This window comes from Typha latifolia, chromosome 1 (genome assembly GCF_019914945.1).
Source record: "Typha latifolia isolate L0001 chromosome 1, TyphaL0001v2, whole genome shotgun sequence".
Lineage (NCBI taxonomy): Eukaryota > Viridiplantae > Streptophyta > Magnoliopsida > Poales > Typhaceae > Typha > Typha latifolia.
This window is the reverse complement of record NC_133086.1, coordinates 6103369-6126244: the sequence shown is the minus strand read 5'-3', so window position 1 is coordinate 6126244 and position 22876 is coordinate 6103369. Positions and strand designations below refer to the sequence as shown.

Sequence of the window (22876 nt, the reverse complement as noted above, 5' to 3'; positions counted from 1 at the left end):
AAACTGAAGCCTTAGGTGGGGCCTGAGCCGACCACCGCATCGGTCATCCACACATTCCGAGGTCCCATCCGACGGTCAGAATTGTGCAGTAGCCGGATCGTGTCCTGTAACGTTGACACCCGTCAACGAGGGAAAAAGGCGGTGAAAGGGGGGGGTTTAAGATCACCATTCAACCGAGCTATAGCCTTTAGGGTTCTTTACCAATATTCCTGCAAGGTATGATCTCCCTACTACGATTCCTTTGGAATTCGGTGCCGTTGCTTGGTTTCTTCACTCAATTCGTATATTTTTTTGATTATTTTTCTGGGATTAATACGTTGATCTGCGCAATTTTGTTTGCAAGGTTGCTTCTTTATGGACGAATCAGTAAAAGTTCAATTTTTATTCGCCCTTCTACTTATTGCTCTTTGCTGTCAGATTATTGAGTTGTTAGTTTCGATAAAAAATGTTTCTTTTAGGATGTGGATCTAATTCGGGGCTGCTCTATTCTTTAAACTGTGTTTGAGATTATTATAACTCACCATAAAGCATGCACTTTTAAAACTCATTGTTTGACAATTTGCTTGTGGGAGTTGTTCGTATAATAGTTTGATGAAATTACTACTTGAAGCTATAGGATGAAAATTATCCATTGTTTGGTCAGTATCCTCCTTAATTTGCTTGTTTTTGATCTGGTTGAAGAAGATGGCCGACGTTGATGACACCTTCCTCTTCACGTCTGAGTCTGTGAACGAGGGCCACCCCGACAAGCTCTGCGACCAGATTTCCGACGCCGTTCTCGACGCATGCCTGGCGGAAGACCCCGACAGCAAGGTCGCCTGCGAGACGTGTACAAAGACCAACATGGTCATGGTCTTCGGGGAGATCACCACCAAGGCTCATGTCGACTACGAGAAGATCGTCAGGGACACCTGCCGCAGGATTGGGTTCGTCTCCGATGATGTGGGCCTCGACGCAGATCGCTGCAATGTGATTGTCAACATTGAGCAGCAGAGTCCTGACATTGCTCAGTGTGTTCATGGCCATTTCACTAAAAGACCCGAGGAGATGGGTGCCGGTGATCAAGGGCATATGTTTGGTTATGCAACCGATGAGACCCCTGAATTGATGCCCCTCAGCCATGTCCTCGCCACTAAGCTCGGTGCTCGCCTCACTGAGGTCCGCAAGAACGGGACCTGCCCCTGGCTGAGGCCCGACGGGAAGACACAGGTGACCGTCGAGTACCGGAATGACCAAGGCGCCATGGTCCCCATTCGCGTCCACACCGTCCTCATCTCCACCCAGCACGACGAGACCGTGACCAACGATGAGATTGCGGCCGACCTCAAGGAGCATGTCATCAAGCCTGTCATCCCTGAGCAGTACCTTGATGAGAACACCATTTTCCACCTCAACCCATCTGGTCGTTTCGTCATCGGTGGCCCTCACAGCGACGCTGGGCTCACCGGCCGGAAGATCATCATCGACACATACGGTGGCTGGGGAGCACACGGCGGTGGTGCCTTCTCCGGCAAGGATCCTACCAAGGTTGATCGGAGCGGTGCTTACATTGCAAGGCAGGCGGCCAAGAGCGTCGTTGCAAGTGGCCTTGCTCGGCGCTGCATTGTTCAGTTGTCGTACGCCATTGGCGTGCCGGAGCCTTTATCAGTGTTCGTGGACACCTACGGAACCGGAAAGATTTCCGACAGGGAGGTGCTGAAGATTTTGGAAGAGAATTTCGACTTCAGGCCTGGAATGATCATGACCAATCTGGAGCTGAACAGAGGTGGCCGCAATGGTAGGTATCTAAAGACTGCAGCTTATGGCCATTTCGGCAGGGACGACCCTGACTTCACTTGGGAGGTGGTGAAGCCTCTCAAGTGGGAGAATCCTTCAGCCTAGATTCCAACCAGCTTATGGAGAGTTGTGTGGCTAAATAAAATTAATGATATCTGGAAAATTTTCTATAATGTTCACCAATCTCATATACATATATAAAAAAACCTTTGCAGGTTCTGAGTACTCTCTCTCTCTCTGCTTAATTTTGTGTAGTATATATTTATATTAATCTAATGATGATTGACAGGTTATGAAGTCCATCTGACACTAAAGATATCAAAACAACAGGTAAAAAGTTCTATACTTCTACTCAAATGCACCACTTTTTCTCTCAATAGATACGTACTAATTTGTCATGGTTAACAATTTAATAGAACTTATCCATGCACTTGAAACTCGACCATTCATGACTGCATAGCAACAACTGCAACTCATTTACAACTACATCAAAGTAATCAAAAGCAACAAAACTAGATGGCAACAAGAGAAGTAGGGCAAGAGTGCCAGGGAGAGCCAGGGAAGAGGCAGTGCATGAGAAGAGCAACAACAACTAATTGTATGTTGATGATCCCATCCCATGCTCTACCTTCTCCCTGCCTTTCTGCTTCTCCTCTCGCTCTTCCCCCCTTTCTCTTTTCTTAGGACATACCTCCTCTTGGCCCTAAACCTCTTGCTTTCTGCTGCTGATAAGAGCCTGGCATCTAGACCTAAGAACTTTGGCTTTATAGCCATGGAATTGTGGTACTACTCAGCTGGGCTCCGGTACTAAATCCCTGGCCTCAAAACTTCTTGCACTGTACTATCAAACCCATTACCTGTACTGCATAGGCTTAGCCTAGTACTGTACTCATGTATTCTAGTTTTTGTACTATAGATGCTTCTAATTTTTTTTAAAAAAATTCATACTGTTTGCCGACATTTAATAAATAATTATAGTATGGAGAGAGAAATTCCCTGTTGGTGGCGTCATGTTGGATTCCATTGGTTCAACTCAAATTCAATGTTAGATAATGCACCAAGGATCTTAGAGAAAAGAAATTTTCAGAACAAATGTTTATAAGTTGTTTTACTCCAGAAGATCTCAATGACTCAATTGCTTTAGAAAATAAAGCAATAACAAATTAACACAAATATCTGTAGCACTTGTCCAGTCATATAATGCCACCTGCCATAGAGCAATTCATGCACAAGAAAGAAAAAAGTTTTTTATTTTGCATATATATACCCTTCAAAAGTTTATTATTTGTTTGTATGCCACTTTAAATTTGATATTTGTATGTATATTTTGTAAAGCACATTTTTTTTTTGCATGAATATTCTTTAAATTCGTTATTTTTTTTCTACATAGATGCCTCTTGAAGTTAACTTAACGTTAAGATTTAAACAATTTAAATATAAAAAGATAATATTTTTAACTTTTAGATTCCACCCAACCCCAGATTAATGTTTTCAATTTTGTTTATTTTCTCATACTGACTTTGGCTATCTTACCAGTGTTAGTTGTCATTACAATTGAATGCTTATTAGATGGAAGACAAAAGCAATGCTGGGTTTTTGGTTTGGACTTAAGTAATGTCGATTGTGTACTGAAAGACCAAGTGGGAAAGATTCAATCTTTCTTCTGTTATAGTGCTGGGAATTTGGTTTGGAGAATACCCAATTGATGCTGGTCACGGAGATCGCTTCTTTCTATGCTTTTATGATGTTTCCTTTTCCTCTCTTGCTCTGTTAGGAGTAACAAGATGTTGTCTCAGTTCTGATTCGTTGGAAGTGGCGATGCTTTTGGGACACGGGTTGTAAATCTGATCTAAGACAGGAGTCTCAAGAGCGGTAGATTTTGGGACATGGGTCTACATTATGTGAGTCTGCCAAAATATTTTTAATATACTGATATATAATCAATTCTGAAGCATTCTTGAGCTTTCATACTCTATATCTGTCAATCATGACTGTATGCTACCTAATTAATTTGTCCTAAATGAAATTATCCACCTGGTCTTCTTTTCATATGCCACATCCATGATCTGCCCACATGTTGTCATCTCATATGCTACGTTTATAATATGCCCAAATATGTCAAGTGATAAACTAGACAACTAGTGTATTTTAAAACTTGTTCAATGTGATTCTTTTCCCTGACAAAGGTTTGTAAACTTTCAATAAGATGGTGATGATCTGTTTCCTTTTCTAGCTTACAAGGAGATCTAGCAACATATAGTCGTGCACTCTAGATGCGTAAATTATCAAGTCCTGATGGATATAATCATATAAGTATGACAGAAGTGTCAATCTTAAAAATGCAAGGGGGTTAGCACTATGGGAAGTCCATACTTAGGCTGAACTGTGATCAAGTCTGCTGGTGCATGTATGTACTTGGGGGAGATGGAGAATGAGAACTTTTGGAGGATCATGGCCATCACCATCTTTGCCTCCAGCATTGCAAAGTCCTGACCTATGCATGCTCTCGGACCGATAGAGAACGATAGCAGTGCATTTGGATGATTTGCAGCTTTTCTGATCCCATTCTCAAATCTTAACGGATTGAATTCATCTGCATCAGCACTCCAAATCTCTTTGTCGCGGTGCATAATGGCAATCGGCATTGCCAATACGGTGCCTTTTGGAACCTCTAAGTCTCCTAAGTTCATATCTTTGGTGGCCTGTCTCTCAGTCATGGCTACTGGACCATATAGTCTCAAGGCTTCCAAGAGAACCATGGTAACCTGCAGGTAGACAGATATCGGCAATCAGGAATTTAGGACAGTACATGGGGATACGTGGATGCATTGCCTAATGGATTTTACCAATTTTAATTTCCCAAGCATATCGGCATCAGGGACTTCCTTTCCACATTCTCGCAGAACCTCCTCCCTGAGCTTCTCCTGCCATTCTTGATTTGTGCCCAGGAGGAACATAGTCCAAGTTAGCAAATGAGAGGTAGTCTCATGGCCTGCAAAGAAGAATGTCTTGCACTCATCTATGATCTCATCCATGTTCATCCTCTCATTGTCATGCTTAGCAGTGCAGTCTGATGTGCAAGCCTCCATCATCAATCCAAGCAAATCATTTCCATATCCAGATCCTTTGGAGTCGAGTCGGGATTGTATGATCTTTTTGAGTGTGTTTCTCACCTTCTTTTCTAGTTTCCACTTCTCTATATTTGTCCTAGTAGGAAGAGATCTGCAAGAAAAAAGGATATCATTTTTGTTTAAGGATATCTTAAGTTATATTCTGCTGGAGCATGAGGGGTGTCTTTTGGAAAAATGAAATTACTTGAATCCTGGTAAATGTACACTAAACAAAGTCGCTAAAGCGAGCATCACCAGCTCCTTTTGTGCCAGAAATACTTCTTTTCCCTCTTTGAAACTGCTTCCAAAAGCAGTGTGAGAGATTACATCAGCTGTTAACTCTTGAAATTCTCTGCCAACTTCAATTTCTTTCTGCTGATCCTCATTAAATGCTTGGCCATGCCACCTTTCTGTCATCAATTGAGTGCATTCTGCCATTTTCTTGGTCATCAACTATCATGGAAAAATAGTTAGCAAATGTATCATATACTATTTGTCTCTTCTTAGACGGACCATTGTTTTATACTAAGAATTGCATATATGGTCCTTTATGTTTGTTAAGAATTTAAACAACCAATCAGTCTGAAAGACAAATTACATTGAGGTATTTCATGATGAAGGTTAAGGAAATGGGATGATTACATCTGTTTTTTTTTTTTTCATAAGATAAAAGTCAAAACAATCATCTATAGCAGAAGACTGATCAGAAGGATATCGAAATTAGAGGATCTGACATCAATATTAATATCTTACATAGATGAATCATCTTGATGCATGCTTCCATGTGATCTACTGATTTTGTAGCTGCCATCAGAAATTCAGAATCTACAGGATAATGGATAAAGATACTGAAAAGTCGAAACTATATTCTACATGAAATAAGCTTTCCTATTGCACCTTAGGAAATAAAATGGTCCCTGAAACTTTCTGAAGTAAAAGAGAATCTTCATGTTATGCAACCTTTTATGTTCTTTTATAATTTACACCTTTTTCATTCCGACTCGAGGTGCTAATCTCTTTTTCTATAACATTAAAGACCATAGTCTTTTGTGGTCCCCTTATGTTGTATTGTTGTATCAGCTTATGCTTGCTTGATTACCATTATAAGTAGTTCACAGAGGAGCATAGAGAGCTGACCTTGAGCTTATCCATGGCGAAAGCAGGGCTAACCAGCCTTCGGTGCCGCGCCCAGTATGGCCCTTCTGCAAAAACCAGTCCTTTACCCAGTAAAGCAAAAATGTTTGGGTTTCGATTAGGTTTCGTGTAGAACCCAAATTTGTTTGAAAGCACTTGTTTAACCATCTCTGGATCTGTGATGCAGATGTGTGGCTCTGGTCCAAACCAATACAAGAATGTTCTTCCTGTGGCACCAGGCAAGCATATCTTATGTATTTTTCTCAGGATTCTTTTGTATATAACTACCTATATTTCAGTTTTATTGCTGTAAACTTTATCTTATTCTTTCGATATATTTGCAAATGGGTTCCTCTTTTTCTAGCTGAAATGCTCTTCTTGTAGTACTGTTTCTTTTTTCTCTGTCTTCAGAGATGGAAAAAAATGGGAAGAACCACAAGTTGCAAGTATATCAGAATTTCTTTTGCAACAAGACAGAATAAGTGGTGACATGCAAAGTGACCCATTTCTTTTCTCTTTTCATGCATCTAGAAAAATAAGGAACTCCATGTTATTCTGACATTTAAAAAAAAAAAACTAAGGATATCTTCCTCCATGTTATTCTGACATAAAAAAACAGAAAACTAAGGATGTCAAGAAAAACCAGGAGCTCACCATATTGTGATATCCATTTGGTGTACTGGCTGAGGACCCTGGAAGTGATGTCATGGCAGTGGATGTCCAAGACCACTCCCTCTGAAGCTTTTCTTATGTTCTTGATCTCCTCAAGTGACCCTGACCAGAACTTGTAGGAAGGCCCTCTGATCCCTTGCTCTCTAAACCTCTTTGTTATAACAAATGGCCTCCATATTAGATAAACTAGCACATTCCAAAGCCTTGAGATAAGAACTACCACCAAGGCAGCCAGTGCCAATTCAAGATAGCCCATATCACCTGCTAGAAGAAAGAAGCTGAGGGGTATTGAAATAGGTGGCTGATAGGGCTCACAACAGCATGCAATGACAACGGACAAATGTGATATTTTTCATAAATTGTTGGCATTGGTGATGCATTCTATGATAGGTAGTTAAGATGCTTTGTTTGAGTTTAATGGGAAGAATTATATATATATATATATATATATATAACACTTTGGCTCTATGCACAGCACTGCTAATATGGAGCTGCATCTTAGGTGCCCCATTAATAGGGAAGCTCTTAAATAGTTTACTGTCTTTTTTACTGTTAAAGCATAAGCTTTTGAATAAATTCATTATCTAACATAGTATCAGAGTTACAACTTTACAGGAGATCTAAAAATCCATGAGTCTCTAATCTCTTCTTAATTCCTATTTATGTTACCTATTCTCGTGTCGTAGAAGGGCTGCACATAGTCGATTCCCTTTGGCTTTTTTCTAACATAACAACGTATAATCTTAGACTCCCATAATTAATTATTGTATTCTGAAGTATGACATTTGTGATTCTGAAGACATACATTCTGTTTTGGCATCAGGATAACGCCATGGTTTGCTGAAGAACATTGTATGGAACAAAGTGAATTGCAACTTGGCAGTAATTTATTCAGATAAGCTTCTGGCTAATGGCCAAATGCATATGCCAGCAGAGGCATGTATACTACTGATAGGTTTATCAATCAAGTTAGAAATATGTGACCAAAGAAGAAAAATAGAACAACCAATACAATTTGGCATAATAACAGACACTACTGATGATGAATCTTCTTATTGCAATATTGCATTCGTTGGCATCATTCAGAAGATTGGGCGATAATCATCTGGACATATTTATTAAATAAAGGGTGATTAACTTTCTCTGTCTTTGGCTCAAGGGATAAAATAAGAAAGATGATCTCGCAGATGCTCATGATTGAGGATTATTTACTTCTACATGTGGTTTGTGTTAGATATTTACTTCCACATTGTGCTCTCTTGTGGCTTCGAAGATTTGTAAATTTAAAGATAAAGAATGCATCTGACCCTTTCTCAAGTTTGATGAGATCCAAAAATTAACAATGTACAGCAGTGTTTTAAAATACAGAAATTATCAACATAATATTCCCACCATACAGCAAGACAAAGATATAATAATACAATCATGGTTTTCGGAATGTGATGGCGGTATAATTACAGGACATAGTTTTCTTAATGGAGAAGAATTAGAGGTACAACAGAAGAAGAATCTATCTTAAACATGCCAGGGGCTAAAAACTATGGGAAGTCCATACTTAGGCTGCAGAGTAATAAAGACTCCTGGTGCATGTATGTACTTTGGGGAGACAGAGAATGAGAACCTCTGGAGGATCATGGCAATCACCGCCTTTGCCTCCATCATAGCAAAGTTCTGACCAATGCATACTCGTGGTCCGATCGAGAATGAGAACAGTGCATTTGGATGTTTACTAGCTCTTGCAATCCCATTCTGAAACCTTAATGGATTGAATTCATTAACATCAGCACCCCATATCTCTTTGTCGTGGTGCATAAGTGCAATCGGCATTGATATTTCAGTGCCTTTTGGAATTTTTAAGCTTCCTAAGTTCATGTCTTTCCCAGCTTTCCTCACCAAGAGTGACACTGGGCCATAGAGTCTCAGTGTTTCTAAAAGAACCATGGTCACCTGCAGATTGACATAAATGAATGATGACCTGAAGAAGGAAAATATAGAGTCTGATACAGTCTGATGGATTTACCAATTTCAACTTCCCGAGCATATCAGCATCAGGAACTTTTGTTCCACATTCTCTCAGGACCTCCCCCCTCAGCCTCTCCTGCCATTCTTGGTTTGTGCCCAACAGGAACGTAGTCCAAGTTAGTAAATGAGAGGTGGTTTCATGGCCAGCAAAGAAGAATGTCTTGCATTCATCTATGATCGCATTCATGTTCATCCTCTTATCCTCTTGCTTCTGGCTTTGGTCCGATGTGTAAGCCTCCATTAACAACCCAAGCAAATCATTTCCATATCCTCTTTCTTTGGAGTCGAGCCTAGATTGCATGATCTTTAAGAGTCTGTCATTTAGCTTCCTTTCTAGCTTCCACTTCTGTCTATTTGTGCTAGTAGGAAGATGGCTGCAACCAAAAGGATATCATTATGGGTAAATATCTCTTGATATATAATGAACTAAAAAACCTTGGGCTTTAGGATGCCCCTGGCGAAGTAAGATTACTTGAATCCTGGTAAATGAACATTGAGCAAAGTTGCTTCGGCAAGATTTTGGAGCTCCCTCTGTGCCAGAAAGACTTCTCTTCCCTCTTTGTAACTGCTTCCAAAAGCAGTGCGAGCGATAACATCAGCTGTTAACTCTTGAAATTCTCTGTTAACCCTGACTTCGTTCTGCTGACTCTCATCTTGAAATGCCTGACTTTGCCACCCTTCAATCATCGATTGAACACATTCTGTCATTGTTTTCGTCATCATCTATCACAAAAGAAAAGGTCAGCAGAAACTCTTCGTTTATGCCAGAATACATCCAATACTACTCTCTCCTGAGATTGTCTTTGTATTAGTAATAATTGCATAAAGTGAGAATTGCACGTCCTTTAATCTGAAGGAAGTTCAGCAGTCCAAAACACGATTCAGAATGATATATTACATCATGATGGTTGAGGAAATTTACATTACTATTTTTTTTTCTTGGTGTAAGATGCAGTAATTATCTATAGGAGAGAACACTTTAGGAGAACATTGTAATAGGGGGAAAAAGAAACTTGACACTAAAATCATAGTAAGACATTGAAATGAATCATCTTGCTGCATACTTGCATTTGCTTTATTATTTTACAATCGAGTTTGGAATCTTCCATCTGCCTTGAACAATTAGGGAAGAAATAAATCAATAATTGAATATGGTCTTTGAGTTGTTTCTAGTTGTTTATATACGTTAAGGACAAGAAAAAAAAAAGGTATAAACTGGATAAATATCCTAAACACAAAATTCATATTAGACAAAGATACCGACATCATCAGCATTTGTTAATACATGCTTTCATTAGATTTTTGTATTGTATAAGGCGTCGTCAATTAAACTTGCCCTTGAAACCTTCTAAATTGTAAAGAAATGAAGTTTCCTACTTTCCTTATATACTTTATTATCTTTGGCAATGTCAGCTAGTTCACAAGTTTTTAAACTCAAGGGTCCTACTCTACTTTTATGTAATTTGAATTTTACAGGAAGTTCTGCTCCTCTTTTGTAGGATTAGTTTCTTCTGGCTATGAAGAAAGGAAAAGAAAAGTCTGCAAACAGTGTGTAATCTTGTTCACTCAATCAGTGAGAATTCTCATCAATATTTTCAAGATAAAATCAATTTGTTTTGCATTCTCCCTTAAAATGTATAGTCATGTAGAACGATGGCCCTTTATAATGATGTTGCAATCTCCTTCCCTTGCTAAATCTTTATTAAGATTCAGTGGGTACTTTTTCCAAACCACTTGAGGATTCTTGTCAGCTTTCTAGTACTGCAGCATAACTAATACAATGCATCAAAAGCAAAATTAACTTCTTCCTCTAGTCTCATAACTCAATTCACAAAATCATATATATATAGATTATAGACTCAAAGAAGAGACTCAACTAAATGATCCAACAGAAATTTAATTTCAATCTTCCTTAACATGAACCTATAAATTTCAGACATGGCACTTTGGTTTACGAAAACAAAATTATGGCTACCAATCAATTGTCAAATGACGAATCGAAGGGCCATATATCCAGTAAACTAATAAACAGATTAGTTCAGACTCCATAAATATCACAAAACATGTAACAATCCATGGTGAAAACAGGAGGGCAGGGCTGACCTTGAGCTTGACCATGGTGAAAGCAGGGTTGATAATCCTCCGACGGACCGCCCAGTCTGACCCTTCTGATGTAAACAATCCCTTACCCACTAGAGCAAACAAGCTAGGGTTCATAGTTGGCTTGGTGTAGAACCCAAATTTGTTAGAGAGCACTTGCTTAACCATCTCAGGATCAGTGATGCAGATCCTTGGTTGCGGCCCCATCCAAAACAAAAATGTCCCTCCTTTAACACCAAGCAACCATAACTCACGTATGAATATAAATGTAACCCAAATCATCCATTCATGAGCTATTGCATCTTATACTATAATAAAAATAATGGCATCAATATAATCTGAGCAACATCTACAACCCAAGCATCTCAAACGTAAAGAGGGGAAATTAGAAGCATACCATATTGTGATATCCATTTGCTAAAGTGGGTATGGATCCTGGGAGTGATGTCATGAGAGTGGATGTCCAAGACCACCCCCTCTGAAGCCTTTCTCATGCTCTTCATCTCCTCAAGTGAACCTGACCAGAATTTGTAGGAAGGACCCCTAATCCCTTGCTCCCTGAACCTCTTGGTTATGGCATAAGGCCTCCATGTTAGATAGACCAACAAGTTCCATAGCCATGAGACAAGTATCACCACGAGAGCACCAAAGACTAGTCCTACGTAATCCATATCACCCTGCTAGAAGAAGGAAGAAGATGGTAATGGAGCTGGAGGATTTTACTACATCTGTCTTTCTCATTTTTATCACATGTGCAACGCTGGTCTTGATTATTTTAGTGTCTCCTCTATTCACATAAAACGCTGTAAGTTTTGTATTAAATTTGGGTGGCTATTTTAGTATAATAATAAATAAAAAAAGAATTAGAAGAGGGCTAGTTTGGTCGAAACAGTTGACCTGACATCATCTCGTTTGAAAAAGGCTCATAAATCCATGGATGGTTAATATAAGGATGCTGCGAAGGAACTGTAACGTGTACAAAACTCCAAACGTACTATCACAATTGATGGGCCAACAACCTTTTTATTGGAAGACAACTCTCTCCCTTACTTAAATCACAGTTAGGCTAAATTTTAAATTGCTAATATGAATTTTTACTTGCGTCACTTAATATTATTATAGTTATAGACGCCTTTGATTGTTTCAGAGTCACTTAATTTTTACTTGCGTCACCTGCTAGAAGAAAGAAGCTGAGGGGGTATTGAAATAGGTGGTTGAAAGGGCTCACAAGAGCATGCAATGACAACGGACAACTGTGATACTTACTTCATAAATTGTTGGCATTGGTGATGCAATCTATGATAGGTAGTTAAGGAGCTTTGTTTGAGTTTAATGGGAAGAATTATATATATATATATATAAAGCACTTTGGCTCTATGCACAGCACTGCTAATATGGAGCTGCATCTTAGGTGCCCCATTAATAGGGAAGCTCTTAAATAGTTTACTGTCTCTTTTACTATTAAAGCATAAGCTTTCGTATAAATTCATTATCTAATATGGTATCAGAGTTACAACTTTACAGGAGGTCTAAAAATCCACGAGTCTCTAATCTATTCTTAATTCCTATTTATGTTACCTATTCTCGTGTCGTAGAAGGGCTGCACATAGTCGATTCCCTTTGGCTTTTTTCTAACATAACAACTTATAATCTTAGACTCCCATAATTAATTATTGTATTCTGAAGTATGACATTTGTGATTCTCAAGGCATACATTCTGTTTTGGCCATCAGGATAAGGCCATGCTTTGCTGAAGAACATTGTATGGAACAAAGTGAATTGCAACTTGGCAGTAATTTATTCAGATCAAGCTTCTGGCTAATTGCCAAATGCATATGCCAGCAGAGGCATGTATACTACTGATAGGTTTATCAATCAAGTAAGAAATATGTGACCAAAGAAGAAAAATAGAACAAGCAATACAATTTGGCATAATAACAGACACTACTGATGATGGATCTTCTTATTGCAATATTGCATTCGTTGGCATCATTCAGAAGATTGGGCGATAATCATCTGGACATATTTATTAAATAAAGGGTGATTAACTTTCTCTGTCTTGGCTCAAGGGATAAAATAAGAAAGATGATCTCTCAGATGCTCATGATTGAGGATTATTTACTTCTACATGTGGTTTGTGTTAGATATTTACTTCCAATCTTGACATGGAATATTTGGCAGTATATAATGCTAGTTTGAAGATACCAAGGATGGCCGTGCCGGCGGCGTACGTGCACGTGGCACGATGGCACCCCTCCTAATAGCTTCGATATGACCTCGTCGTCGAGCTCACTGTCGCCGTCGCTAGTGGCCTTCGCCACTCGCCGCTCTCGGTCGCCGTCGTCGCTCGCCCGAGCTCGCGTCGGGTGCCCTAGCCGAGGGAGGGGAAGAAAGAGATCGAGATCGATCAAGATCCGCAACTTAAGTTTTTAACCGATAACCCCCCTCCTCTCTCTCTCTCTCTCTCTCTCTTCCCCTCCCTCAGCTAGGGCACCCGATGAGAGCTTGGGTGAGCGACGACGGCGAAGGCCAGCGACGACGGCGACGGCCAAGGCGGTACATTTTTCTCTCCTTTTCTTACGGCACGTGCCGTCCCGTGCCGGCCGACGGTCGGCATAGGCCGTGCCTATGGCACGGCCATCGTCGGAAGATACCATCTCAAGTTACCTCCTTGCTCATACCCTGATAGGAGAATCAAATCATATGATGCTGAAAGTTGAGAACAAAAAGCTTCTTCATGATACTACTTGAAGCTTCCAATAGTAAGTAAGACCTAAGTAATAAGCCAAGAGTATCTGATATGTTCCAATCTATCTGATCTGAAGTAGCTAACATAGTCATTTTCAGAAAAGAACAAATTTAAATGACAAATCTTCAGGGTTAAAATGATGCAGTCTGAATTCCTGACTGTGATGTTTGAGTAGTTTAAGTTGGGTAAAGTTCCTTAATGTTGAACTTGGAGTTTTAGCTGTGTTAGCTTTACTTATATTCTTGAAAATCCATTCAGGTAAACCATGTCTGATACTATGAATAGCTGTAAGGTATGTAAAGGTTGTCAATTGAAATGATGGATAAAGAAGGATCCAGTTTAGTTTTCCTCATTGTGCTCTCTTGTGGCTTCGAAGATTTGTAAATTTAAAGATAAAGAATGCATCTGACCCTTTCTCAAGTTTAATGAGATCCAAAAATTAACAATGTACAGCTGTGTAGCTGTGTTTTAAAATACAGAGATTATCAACATAATATTCCCACCATACAGCAAGACAAAGATATAACAATACAATCATGGTTTTCGGAATGTGATGGCGGTATAATTACAGGACATAGTTTTCTTAATGGAGAAGAATTAGAGGTACAACAGAAGAAGAATCTATCTTAAACATGCCAGGGGCTAAAAACTATGGGAAGTCCATACTTAGGCTGCAGAGTAATAAAGTCTGCTGGTGCATGTATGTACTTTGGGGAGACACAGAACGAGAACCTCTGGAGGACCATGGCAATCACCGCCTTTGCCTCCATCATAGCAAAGTTCTGACCAATGCATACTCGTGGTCCGATCGAGAATGAGAACAGTGCATTGGGATGTTTACTAGCTCTTGCAATCCCATTCTCAAACCTTAATGGATTGAATTCATTAACATCAGCACCCCATATCTCTTTGTCGTGGTGCATAAGTGCAATCGACATTGATATTTCAGTGCCTTTTGGAATTTTTAAGCTTCCTAAGTTCATGTCTTTCCCAGCTTTCCTCACCAAGAGTGACACTGGGCCATAGAGTCTCAGTGTTTCTAAAAGAACCATGGTCACCTGCAGATTGACATAAATGAATGATGACCTGAAGAAGGAAAATATAGAGTCTGATACAGTCTGATGGATTTACCAATTTCAACTTCCCGAGCATATCAGCATCAGGAACTTTTGTTCCACATTCTCTCAGGACCTCCCCCCTCAGCCTCTCCTGCCATTCTTGGTTTGTGCCCAACAGGAACGTAGTCCAAGTTAGTAAATGAGAGGTGGTTTCATGGCCAGCAAAGAAGAATGTCTTGCATTCATCTATGATCGCATTCATGTTCATCCTCTTATCCTCTTGCTTCTGGCTTTGGTCCGATGTGTAAGCCTCCATTAACAACCCAAGCAAATCATTTCCATATCCTCTTTCTTTGGAGTCGAGCCTAGATTGCATGATCTTTAAGAGTCTGTCATTTAGCTTCCTTTCTAGCTTCCACTTCTGTCTATTTGTGCTAGTAGGAAGATGGCTGCAACCAAAAGGATATCATTATGGGTAAATATCTCTTGATATATAATGGACTAAAAAAACTTGGGCTTTAGGATCCCCCTGGCGAAGTAAGATTACTTGAATCCTGGTAAATGAACATTGAGCAAAGTTGCTACGGCAAGAGTTTGGAGTTCCCTCTGTGCCAGAAAGACTTCTTTTCCCTCTTTGTAACTGCTTCCAAAAGCAGTGCGGGAGATTACATCAGCTGTTAACTCTTGAAATTCTCTGTTAACCTCGACTTCGTTCTGCTGACTCTCATCTTGAAATGCCTGACTTTGCCACCCTTCAATCATCGATTGAACGCATTCTGTCATTGTTTTCGTCATCATCTATCACAAAAGAAAAGGTCAGCACAAACTCTTCGTTTATGCCAGAATACATCCAATACTACTCTCTCCTGAGATTGTCTTTGTATTAGTAATAATTGCATATAAGGTGAGAATTGCACATCCTCTAATCTGAAGGAATGCAGCAGTCCAAAAGACAAACTCGGAATTTCAGAATGATATATTACATGGTGATGGTTGAGAAAATTTACATTGCTATTTATTTCTCTTGATGTAAGATGCAGTAATTATCTATAGGAGAAAACTCTTTAGAAGAACACCAATCAATTGACAAATGGCGACTCAAAGGGCCATAAATCCAGTAAAACTATCTATAAACAGAATTATATCAGATTTGAGAAGACCTCCATAAAAATCACAAAACATGTAACATTTCATGGTGAAAGAAGGAGGGCAGGGCTGACCTTGAGCTTGTCCATATTGAAAGCAGGGTTGATAATCCTCCGACGCCGCGCCCAGTCTGACCCTTCTGATGTTAACAATCCCTTACCCAGTAGAGCAAACAAGCTAGGGTTTATAGTTGGCTTGGTGTAGAACCCAAATTTATTAGAGAGTACTTGCTTAACCATCTCAGGATCAGTGATGCAGATCCTTGGTTGCGGCCCCATCCAAAACAAAAATGTCCCTCCTTTAACACCAAGCAACCATAACTCACGTATGAATACAAATGTAACCCAAATCATCCATTCATGAGCTATTGCATCTTAGACTATAATAAAAATAATGGCATCAATATAATCTGAGCAACATCTACAACCCAAGCATCTCAAACGTAAAGAGGGGAAATTAGAAGCATACCATATTGTGATATCCATTTGCTAAAGTGGGTATGGATCCTGGGAGTGATGTCATGAGAGTGGATGTCCAAGACCACCCCCTCTGAAGCCTTTCTCATGCTCTTCATCTCCTCAAGTGAACCTGACCAGAATTTGTAGGAAGGACCCCTAATCCCTTGCTCCCTGAACCTCTCGGTTATGGCATAAGGCCTCCATGTTAGATAGACCAACAAGTTCCATAGCCATGAGACAAGTATCACCACGAGAGCACCAAAGACTAGTCCTACGTAATCCATATCACCCTGCTAGAAGAAGGAAGAAGATGGTAATGGAGCTGGAGAAAGGAATATTTAATTATTTAACCAATGGGTTATCTCGGATACCACAATCTATGGCTTCATAACATGGACAGGAGTGAGGCATAAATCAAAGTAGCAACTTAGGATACTACCATTCATACTAATAGATAAGGTTTACAGTAGAGAGATCCTAACAAAAATAAATATTGAAATCATAAGCATTTTAAATCTAGTATAAAAATACTACCAACTTAATAAAAACACTGAATTGATATGCTGTTTTATTATAAAAAATATAAAACGCTTATTAATTTAGCATTTTAATTATAAAATAAATTTGAGGAACAATTTATTTTAATAAAATTAATTTATAACATAGCTAGTCTAGTTAATTACTTTTTTATAGTACACGAAGAAAAGTAATCTTAAGAACGAAACTATACGTACCTCATGGGTTAGACCATGCAGAGAGTGCCAAACGTGCACATTTGTCAATTAATGGTTGGCTTGCCAGCCTTAGCTAGAATTAGTTGGCAAGTTATTATGGCTTGCCTTAGCTGGAATTAGTGAGCAAGTTGTTATCTAGACTCAAGGGATATGGAGGGAATTGTGAAATGATTCATATACCAAGTCATGGAGCCATGGCCCATGGGAGGCCATGCAGAGAGAAATGAACTTGTTATCAATTTATAACAGTGAGGATGAGTATGAGTCCCTCAAAAGAACTCAGTGAATCCCTCGTCTTAGGAGATCACCATCTCCTTTTCGAGTCTTTCTTCCTTCTTTCTTAATATTTTTTCCACTTTTATCGTTTGATTCTGGAATATCCATTGAAGGTCCTCTTCAAGAAACAAAACTCACATCATCTCATTTGCAAAAGTCTCGTAAATGCATCTAAAGTCAAGATAAGGATGCTGCGAAATCCGGATGGAATTCTACCATTCTACAGAACTCCAAAACTATTATCACAATTGTGGGCCAGCTACGACTTTATTGGAAAACTACTCTCTCGCTTATTTTAACCAACGTTAGGCTAAATTTCAAATTGCCTCTGTGAATTTTTACTTGTGTCACTTAATATTTTTACTGTCAGAATTATTAATCTTTTGACTATTTTGTCCTCTATATTATCCTTTTGTTTTCTAATTCCCCAGAAAGATTGAGATGAGAAATAATAGGACAAAAAGTGTTCAACAAAATGGAACATTTCTAATTAGTTGATGTAAAATAAGAAGAAGAAAACAAAAAGGCAATTTGCTCCTTTTATGTTAAAAAATAATATCTGGAAATCAGATTTATAGCAGCCTTTGATTGATTCAGAGTTTGTTTTCTTGATTGTTTAAATCAATAGATTGCCCTTCTTTTAGTTACCTTTCATTCAGGTAATTTAGGCTTTCATGCAGTCTTCTAATTGATCGAGCAAGTAAGTAGGATCGTATTTAACTTTCCCTCCATGCAAATATGTGAAAGATTTGCATCCTCAGTAATCTAATAAGATTCATAGTTAATGTGTTAGGCTAAAATGTTCTATATAACAAGAAAATCATTAAGACAATTATGACAACAGAGAGTTTGCTTATTGGAGCATAAGGTGTTTGCCTGCAGAACAAGAGAGCATCTCAAACATTCAAGGGACGTAAAATTACTGGAAGTCCATACTTAGGCTGCAGTGTTAGTATTGCTGTTGGTGCATGTATGTACCCTGGAGAGATAGAGAAGGAGAACTTTTGGAGGATCATGGCAAGTACTATCTTTGCTTCCAGCATGGCAAAGTTCTTACCGATGCATGCTCTTGGCCCAATTGAGAATGATAGTAGTGCGTTGGGATGTTTAGCAGCTTTTGCGATCCCATTAGCAAACCTTAGTGGATTGAATTCATTAGCATCAGCGCCCCACATCTCTTTATCGCGGTGTATGAGAAAAAACGGCATTGACAACAGTGTGTCTTTTGGAACTTTCAGGCTTCCTAAGATCATATCTTTGTCAGCCTTCCTCTGCACCATGACTGCTGGGCTATAAAGCCTCAAAGTCTCCAAGATGAACATGTTCATCTGCAGATAGACATAGATAAAGGATCAGTGGAGGAAGAAAAAGAGGGGAGAGGTGAAAAGTGCATACAGTATGTGATGATTTTACCAGTTTTAATTTCCCAAGGCTATTGGAATTAGGAATATCCTCTCCACATTCTCTATTAATCTCATCCCTGAGCCTCTCCTGCCATTCTTGGTTTGTACTCAGCAGGAACATACTCCAAGTTAGCGAATGAGATGTGCCCTCATGGCCTGCAAAGAAGAATGTCTTGCACTCATCTATCATCTCATCCATGTTCATACTCTGATGCTCTTGTTGTCCACCGTAGTCTGATGTGCAATTGCAAGCCTCCATCATCAGTCCAAGCAAATCATTTCCAAAGCCAGATTCTCTGAATTTAAGTCGCGCTTGTATGATCTTCATGAGTGTATTCCTCATCTGTTTTGCTAGCTTCCACATTTGTTTATTTCTGCTGGTAGGAAGGTATCTGCAAGCAAAGAGATTCCATTATTACTTCATTGGAGTGCTGAACTAATGTGTCTTAGGCTTGAGGATCATCCTGGGAAAGACAAATTACTGGAATCCTGGTATTTGAACTTTAAGCAAAGTTGCCACAGCATGTCTCATGAGCTCTTTCTGTGCCAGAAAGACTTCTTTTCCCTCTTTGTAACTGCTTCCAAAAGCAGTATGAGAGATAATATCAGCTGTTAACTCTTGAAATTCTTTGCTAAGCTCAACTTCCTTTTGCTGAGCCTCATCGTCAAATGCCTGACTTTGCCATCTTTCTATCATCAATTGCGTGCATTCTGCCATTGTCTTAGTCATCATCTGTGTTGCAAGAGGCAGTCAATAAACATATCATCCAGTAATACTCTCTCTCTCTCTCTCTCTCTCTCTCTCTCTCTCTCTCTCTCTCTCTCCCTGTGTGTGTGTGTAGAGATATTGTTTTATTAATAAGGATTGCATATTACCCTTCTCTTTTTATATTTTTAGGAATTAATAAAAAGAATCCAAAAGTCGAATCAAAATCATCTTAATGCATGCTTTCATATGCTCTATAACTTCATGACAAGCATCAGAATTTAAAAGTAATATATATATATATATTTAACATGATATTTTGATGAAAAAATGGCATGTAGAACTAACTGTATGTCATATTTGGTGATGCCCTCAATAAACTATAACATATACAGCAACTCAGCAAGCCATTGGCTTGCTCTGCCTCTCTACTAAGATGCAAGAAAGTCTTATAGTTCAAGAATAGAATACTTATGGTGCTGTTCAGTGAAGTGATGGGTTTAAGGGCAGGTCTGTAGGAGGCAGGGAACACGACCTCCAGAAATTCCAGGTCGAAAGTGATTCAAAAAACCATATTGACATCATAGTCAGAAAGCTAAATAGGCCATGGACCCTTCACTCTGTTATTGAAGATATTTACACCATTATACCTCATTTTGAAGTAATTTCCTTTATTCACATCCATGGATTGCAGTTGCCGACCGTATCACAAGAGAGAGAAAAAGAGGAGAGAGACTAGCGGTTAGTAACTCAACTCTTTATTGATCCGCCCTGACCCGCCCTTCTTCCTCCTCGAGCCAGGGTTGGGGCGGTGAGGTTGGCGGCGAACGCCGGCACAGCCATCATTAATCACATATATAGGGAGGCTAACTAGTCGGTTGATTGAGTAGCTAATACTACTTGTAATCTAAATAGAAGTAATTTCTGGGTGTATACCTCGCCGACCGGCCTAACCAATATCCTCTCTCAATATTGGCCGGGGTTTCTTTTGTTAAGAAAAAAAACAATAACATACCTATTAGCTTAGCCATCTGGGTCTGCGAGGATAGTATTAGAAGGAGCTAATAATGAAATTTCACTTTGGATTGTCCTCAATGTTTAGGGCTGTTTGAATTACCCTAATAGATTAATTCAAACGAAAGGATTCTGGGAAGCTGACCTTGAGCTTATCCATGGTGAAAGCAGGGTTGAGCAGCCTTCGATGTCGTGCCCAATCCGACCCTTCTGCAAGTACCAACCCCTTACCTATCAGAGCGAAAATGATGGGGTTTTGTTTCTCCTTGCCGTAGAATCCAAACTTGTTTGAAAGCACTTGTTTAACCATCTCAGGATCAGTGATGCAGATGCTTGGTTGTGGCCCAAACCAGTACAGAAATGTTCTTCCTGTGGCACAAGGCAAACATCATTTTAAACAGCACCTCTTCAACACTTGGTTGTATTGTTCTCCTGTATTCATCTAATTATCCAAACCCATGTACATACTTGTCTCCAGATTAATTTGTGCTTCAGGAAGACATCTACAAGCTAAGCATCTCAGTATAAAGCTAATGACATGAAGGGAAAGTAGAAGCCCACCATATTCTGATACCCATTTGGTATAGTGGCTGAAGACCCTGGAAGAGATGTCATGGCAGTGGATGTCCAAGACCACTCCCTCTGAAGCTTCTCTTATGTTGTTCATCTCCTTTAGTGATCCTGACAAGAACTTGTAGGCAGGCCCTCTGATCCCTTGCTCTCTAAACCTCTTTGTTGTTACATATGGCCTCCAAGTTAGTTGCACTAACAGTCTCCAAAGCTTTGGGATAAGTATCACCACCAAGGTGCCCAATACCAATCCAAGGTAGCCCATCACTTGCTAGAAGAAAGATCTGATGATACTTGGGAAGGTGGAAGCGATAGCAGCTAGTTTTTTCCTCATTGCTGCATTAAGGTGATCCTTTTATTCCTAAGATACGCTGATTAATTTAGTATTTTTATTAAGAAATTAGATCTGGTTCGGTAGTTGAGGTAAAAATAAGAAGAAGAAAAAGCTTCTAATTTGGTTAAAAACTGGAGAATACTGTGAGGCATTAATGAAGCAAGCAGTCCTCTGGACTCAAAAGCACTGGAGATGAAAGCCACGACTAGCAATCTTCTGACAAGTGTGAGACAAACAGAAATAATATCATATTTTGACAGCAGATGGACTTTTGGACTAAATTGTGTATCAAATCATCTTGCTTTTGTCTCTGTTCCAGAAAGTATGTCATTATATGTCATAAATTGCAGTCTGTTTCTATTTTTTTTTCTATTCAAGTTTCTTTGCTTTATGTTTATTCTCTTCCTTTTGCTTTCATAACTGTGCTAGCCTAAATTAATACGACATAAAGTTAAAATTATAGTTTGATAAAAATTAAAATAAATTTTTTATGATTGATGGATGGGAAGGGAAAGAAAAACCGGTCAGAGTGATTAAAATAATTGTCGATTGAATGATGTAATTTTAAAGATAGAATTGTAATCGATAAATATAAAAATATTAAATGGAAGAAGACAAAATATAGCTCTAAACTGAACGCATTTATTTTTTTTACACCAAATGCACACCTATATATAACAAAGTATACATAATTTATACCGAAGATGGGCAAAATAGTTCATTTTTAAGATTTTGAAAGCTTTTTTGGGTTTGCAAATGCTCCCACTCAGCACACATAAATAAACATATAGATATCTTATTTGACTATCGCACACATAAATAAATATGAGCTTTAGATCAAAATAGATTACTCCTTAAATTTATTATCGCATAGAGTTTAATTGGCTGTAACTCTAACAAAAATAGTAAATTAATTTGTATTTTATTTCTAAATACAAATACTAATTAGTTAAGAAAAAAATTTTGATCATAAAAATATCGAACTGATTAGTATTTTTAAAAATACTTATTAATTTAATATTTTTGTTAGTACTACAATAAATTAGACTCGTTTCGATAATAAGTAAACATCTTGGCAGCGGTAAAGATGTAATAGAGATAGAATCGTTAACTATATATACTTATCCACCCTTCCACTCGAAGCTCGATCGATCTCCCTCCACGGCCGTCGGGTTCGTGCGCCATCACCACGCGTCCGATGGCCGTCCTCTCCATTGCGGTAAATGGTGTCTTCTTGATTAAGCTTTTAGTGAGATTCCACTTCATTACTTGTCAAGGAGGAATCGTTTTTTTTTCTTCTTTTCTTTTCCTTCTTTCTTCTTCGTAGAACTGGTAGTTTGTGGTAACTTTAGCTTTCTTGAGCTTGTCATGACAATATACTCGCATTCCCGGTTTGATTTTGATGGCTAAGCTTTGGGGTATCCATGCTTGACTGACACAAAATATCCTAGTCAGGGGATCCACTCTAGATTAGCTTCTTCAGGATGCTAGAAATGATGCATGTTTGATCTTTCAGAGAGAGTGGCTTTAATTGATAATACCCCTTTCATAGTGTGTTTTTTGAGTTGTTTAAATTAATAGATTGCATTTCTTTTAGTTACCTTTAATTCAGGT

The 22876-nt window shown here is 38.9% G+C and overlaps 5 protein-coding genes across 11 annotated transcripts; 1 reads left to right on the top strand and 4 right to left on the bottom strand.

Annotated features, from left to right (window-relative positions):
* Positions 1–114: 114 nt before the first annotated feature.
* Positions 115–2001, top strand: LOC140800003 (S-adenosylmethionine synthase 1-like). Of its 4 annotated transcripts, none has more exons than XM_073154631.1 (2): positions 115–216; positions 685–2001. In XM_073154631.1, the coding sequence occupies exon 2, from the start codon at positions 685–687 to the stop codon at positions 1879–1881; it is 1197 nt and encodes a 398-aa protein (XP_073010732.1). In that variant the 5' UTR covers positions 115–216; the 3' UTR covers positions 1882–2001. The 4 variants fall into 4 exon arrangements, with proteins under 4 accessions (XP_073010732.1, XP_073010726.1, XP_073010746.1 ...); XM_073154625.1 differs by having other exon boundaries at positions 124–216; positions 682–2001; XM_073154645.1 differs by having other exon boundaries at positions 214–343.
* Positions 2002–4109: 2108 nt separating this feature from the next.
* Positions 4110–7512, bottom strand: LOC140802256 (cytochrome P450 709B1-like). Its single transcript, XM_073157720.1, has 6 exons — positions 7498–7512; positions 6675–6993; positions 6024–6247; positions 5092–5339; positions 4623–4998; positions 4110–4541 (listed from the first exon to the last, which is right to left on the bottom strand). The coding sequence occupies exons 1-6, from the start codon at positions 7510–7512 to the stop codon at positions 4110–4112; spliced, it is 1614 nt and encodes a 537-aa protein (XP_073013821.1).
* Positions 7513–8047: 535 nt separating this feature from the next.
* Positions 8048–11616, bottom strand: LOC140799995 (cytochrome P450 709B2-like). Its single transcript, XM_073154611.1, has 5 exons — positions 11212–11616; positions 10818–11041; positions 9187–9437; positions 8713–9088; positions 8048–8639 (listed from the first exon to the last, which is right to left on the bottom strand). The coding sequence occupies exons 1-5, from the start codon at positions 11483–11485 to the stop codon at positions 8208–8210; spliced, it is 1557 nt and encodes a 518-aa protein (XP_073010712.1). The 5' UTR covers positions 11486–11616; the 3' UTR covers positions 8048–8207.
* A 2368-nt stretch (positions 11617–13984) lies between these two features.
* LOC140780707 (cytochrome P450 709B2-like) lies at positions 13985–17185 on the bottom strand. Of its 4 annotated transcripts, none has more exons than XM_073126424.1 (6): positions 16960–17185; positions 16236–16518; positions 15842–16065; positions 15169–15419; positions 14695–15070; positions 13985–14621 (listed from the first exon to the last, which is right to left on the bottom strand). In XM_073126424.1, the coding sequence occupies exons 2-6, from the start codon at positions 16507–16509 to the stop codon at positions 14190–14192; spliced, it is 1557 nt and encodes a 518-aa protein (XP_072982525.1). In that variant the 5' UTR covers positions 16510–16518; positions 16960–17185; the 3' UTR covers positions 13985–14189. The 4 variants fall into 4 exon arrangements, with proteins under 4 accessions (XP_072982525.1, XP_072982523.1, XP_072982526.1 ...); XM_073126422.1 differs by having other exon boundaries at positions 16236–16515; XM_073126425.1 differs by lacking the exon at positions 16960–17185 and adding an exon at positions 16597–16612.
* Positions 17186–18024: 839 nt separating this feature from the next.
* LOC140798952 (cytochrome P450 709B2-like) lies at positions 18025–21482 on the bottom strand. The gene is made up of 5 exons (XM_073153046.1): positions 20920–21482; positions 20504–20727; positions 19121–19371; positions 18649–19030; positions 18025–18563 (listed from the first exon to the last, which is right to left on the bottom strand). The coding sequence occupies exons 1-5, from the start codon at positions 21191–21193 to the stop codon at positions 18132–18134; spliced, it is 1563 nt and encodes a 520-aa protein (XP_073009147.1). The 5' UTR covers positions 21194–21482; the 3' UTR covers positions 18025–18131.
* Positions 21483–22876: the final 1394 nt, after the last annotated feature.

Coding starts and splice junctions, on each gene's coding strand:
- LOC140800003 (XM_073154631.1), top strand. CDS start 685: ATGGCCGACGTTGATGACACCTTCCTCTTCACGTCTGAGTCTGTGAAC.
- LOC140802256 (XM_073157720.1), bottom strand. Junction 4,999..5,091: donor GTACATTTACCAGGATTCAA/GTAATTTCATTT, acceptor TTTTTCTTGCAG/ATCTCTTCCTACTAGGACAA. Junction 4,542..4,622: donor TGCTTGGGAAATTAAAATTG/GTAAAATCCATT, acceptor GTCTACCTGCAG/GTTACCATGGTTCTCTTGGA.
- LOC140799995 (XM_073154611.1), bottom strand. CDS start 11,485: ATGGATTACGTAGGACTAGTCTTTGGTGCTCTCGTGGTGATACTTGTC. Junction 11,042..11,211: donor CAAATGGATATCACAATATG/GTATGCTTCTAA, acceptor TTGGTGTTAAAG/GAGGGACATTTTTGTTTTGG. Junction 9,089..9,186: donor GTTCATTTACCAGGATTCAA/GTAATCTTACTT, acceptor TTTTGGTTGCAG/CCATCTTCCTACTAGCACAA.
- LOC140780707 (XM_073126424.1), bottom strand. CDS start 16,509: ATGGATTACGTAGGACTAGTCTTTGGTGCTCTCGTGGTGATACTTGTC. Junction 16,066..16,235: donor CAAATGGATATCACAATATG/GTATGCTTCTAA, acceptor TTGGTGTTAAAG/GAGGGACATTTTTGTTTTGG. Junction 14,622..14,694: donor TGCTCGGGAAGTTGAAATTG/GTAAATCCATCA, acceptor GTCAATCTGCAG/GTGACCATGGTTCTTTTAGA.
- LOC140798952 (XM_073153046.1), bottom strand. CDS start 21,193: ATGGGCTACCTTGGATTGGTATTGGGCACCTTGGTGGTGATACTTATC. Junction 20,728..20,919: donor CAAATGGGTATCAGAATATG/GTGGGCTTCTAC, acceptor CTTGTGCCACAG/GAAGAACATTTCTGTACTGG. Junction 18,564..18,648: donor GCCTTGGGAAATTAAAACTG/GTAAAATCATCA, acceptor GTCTATCTGCAG/ATGAACATGTTCATCTTGGA.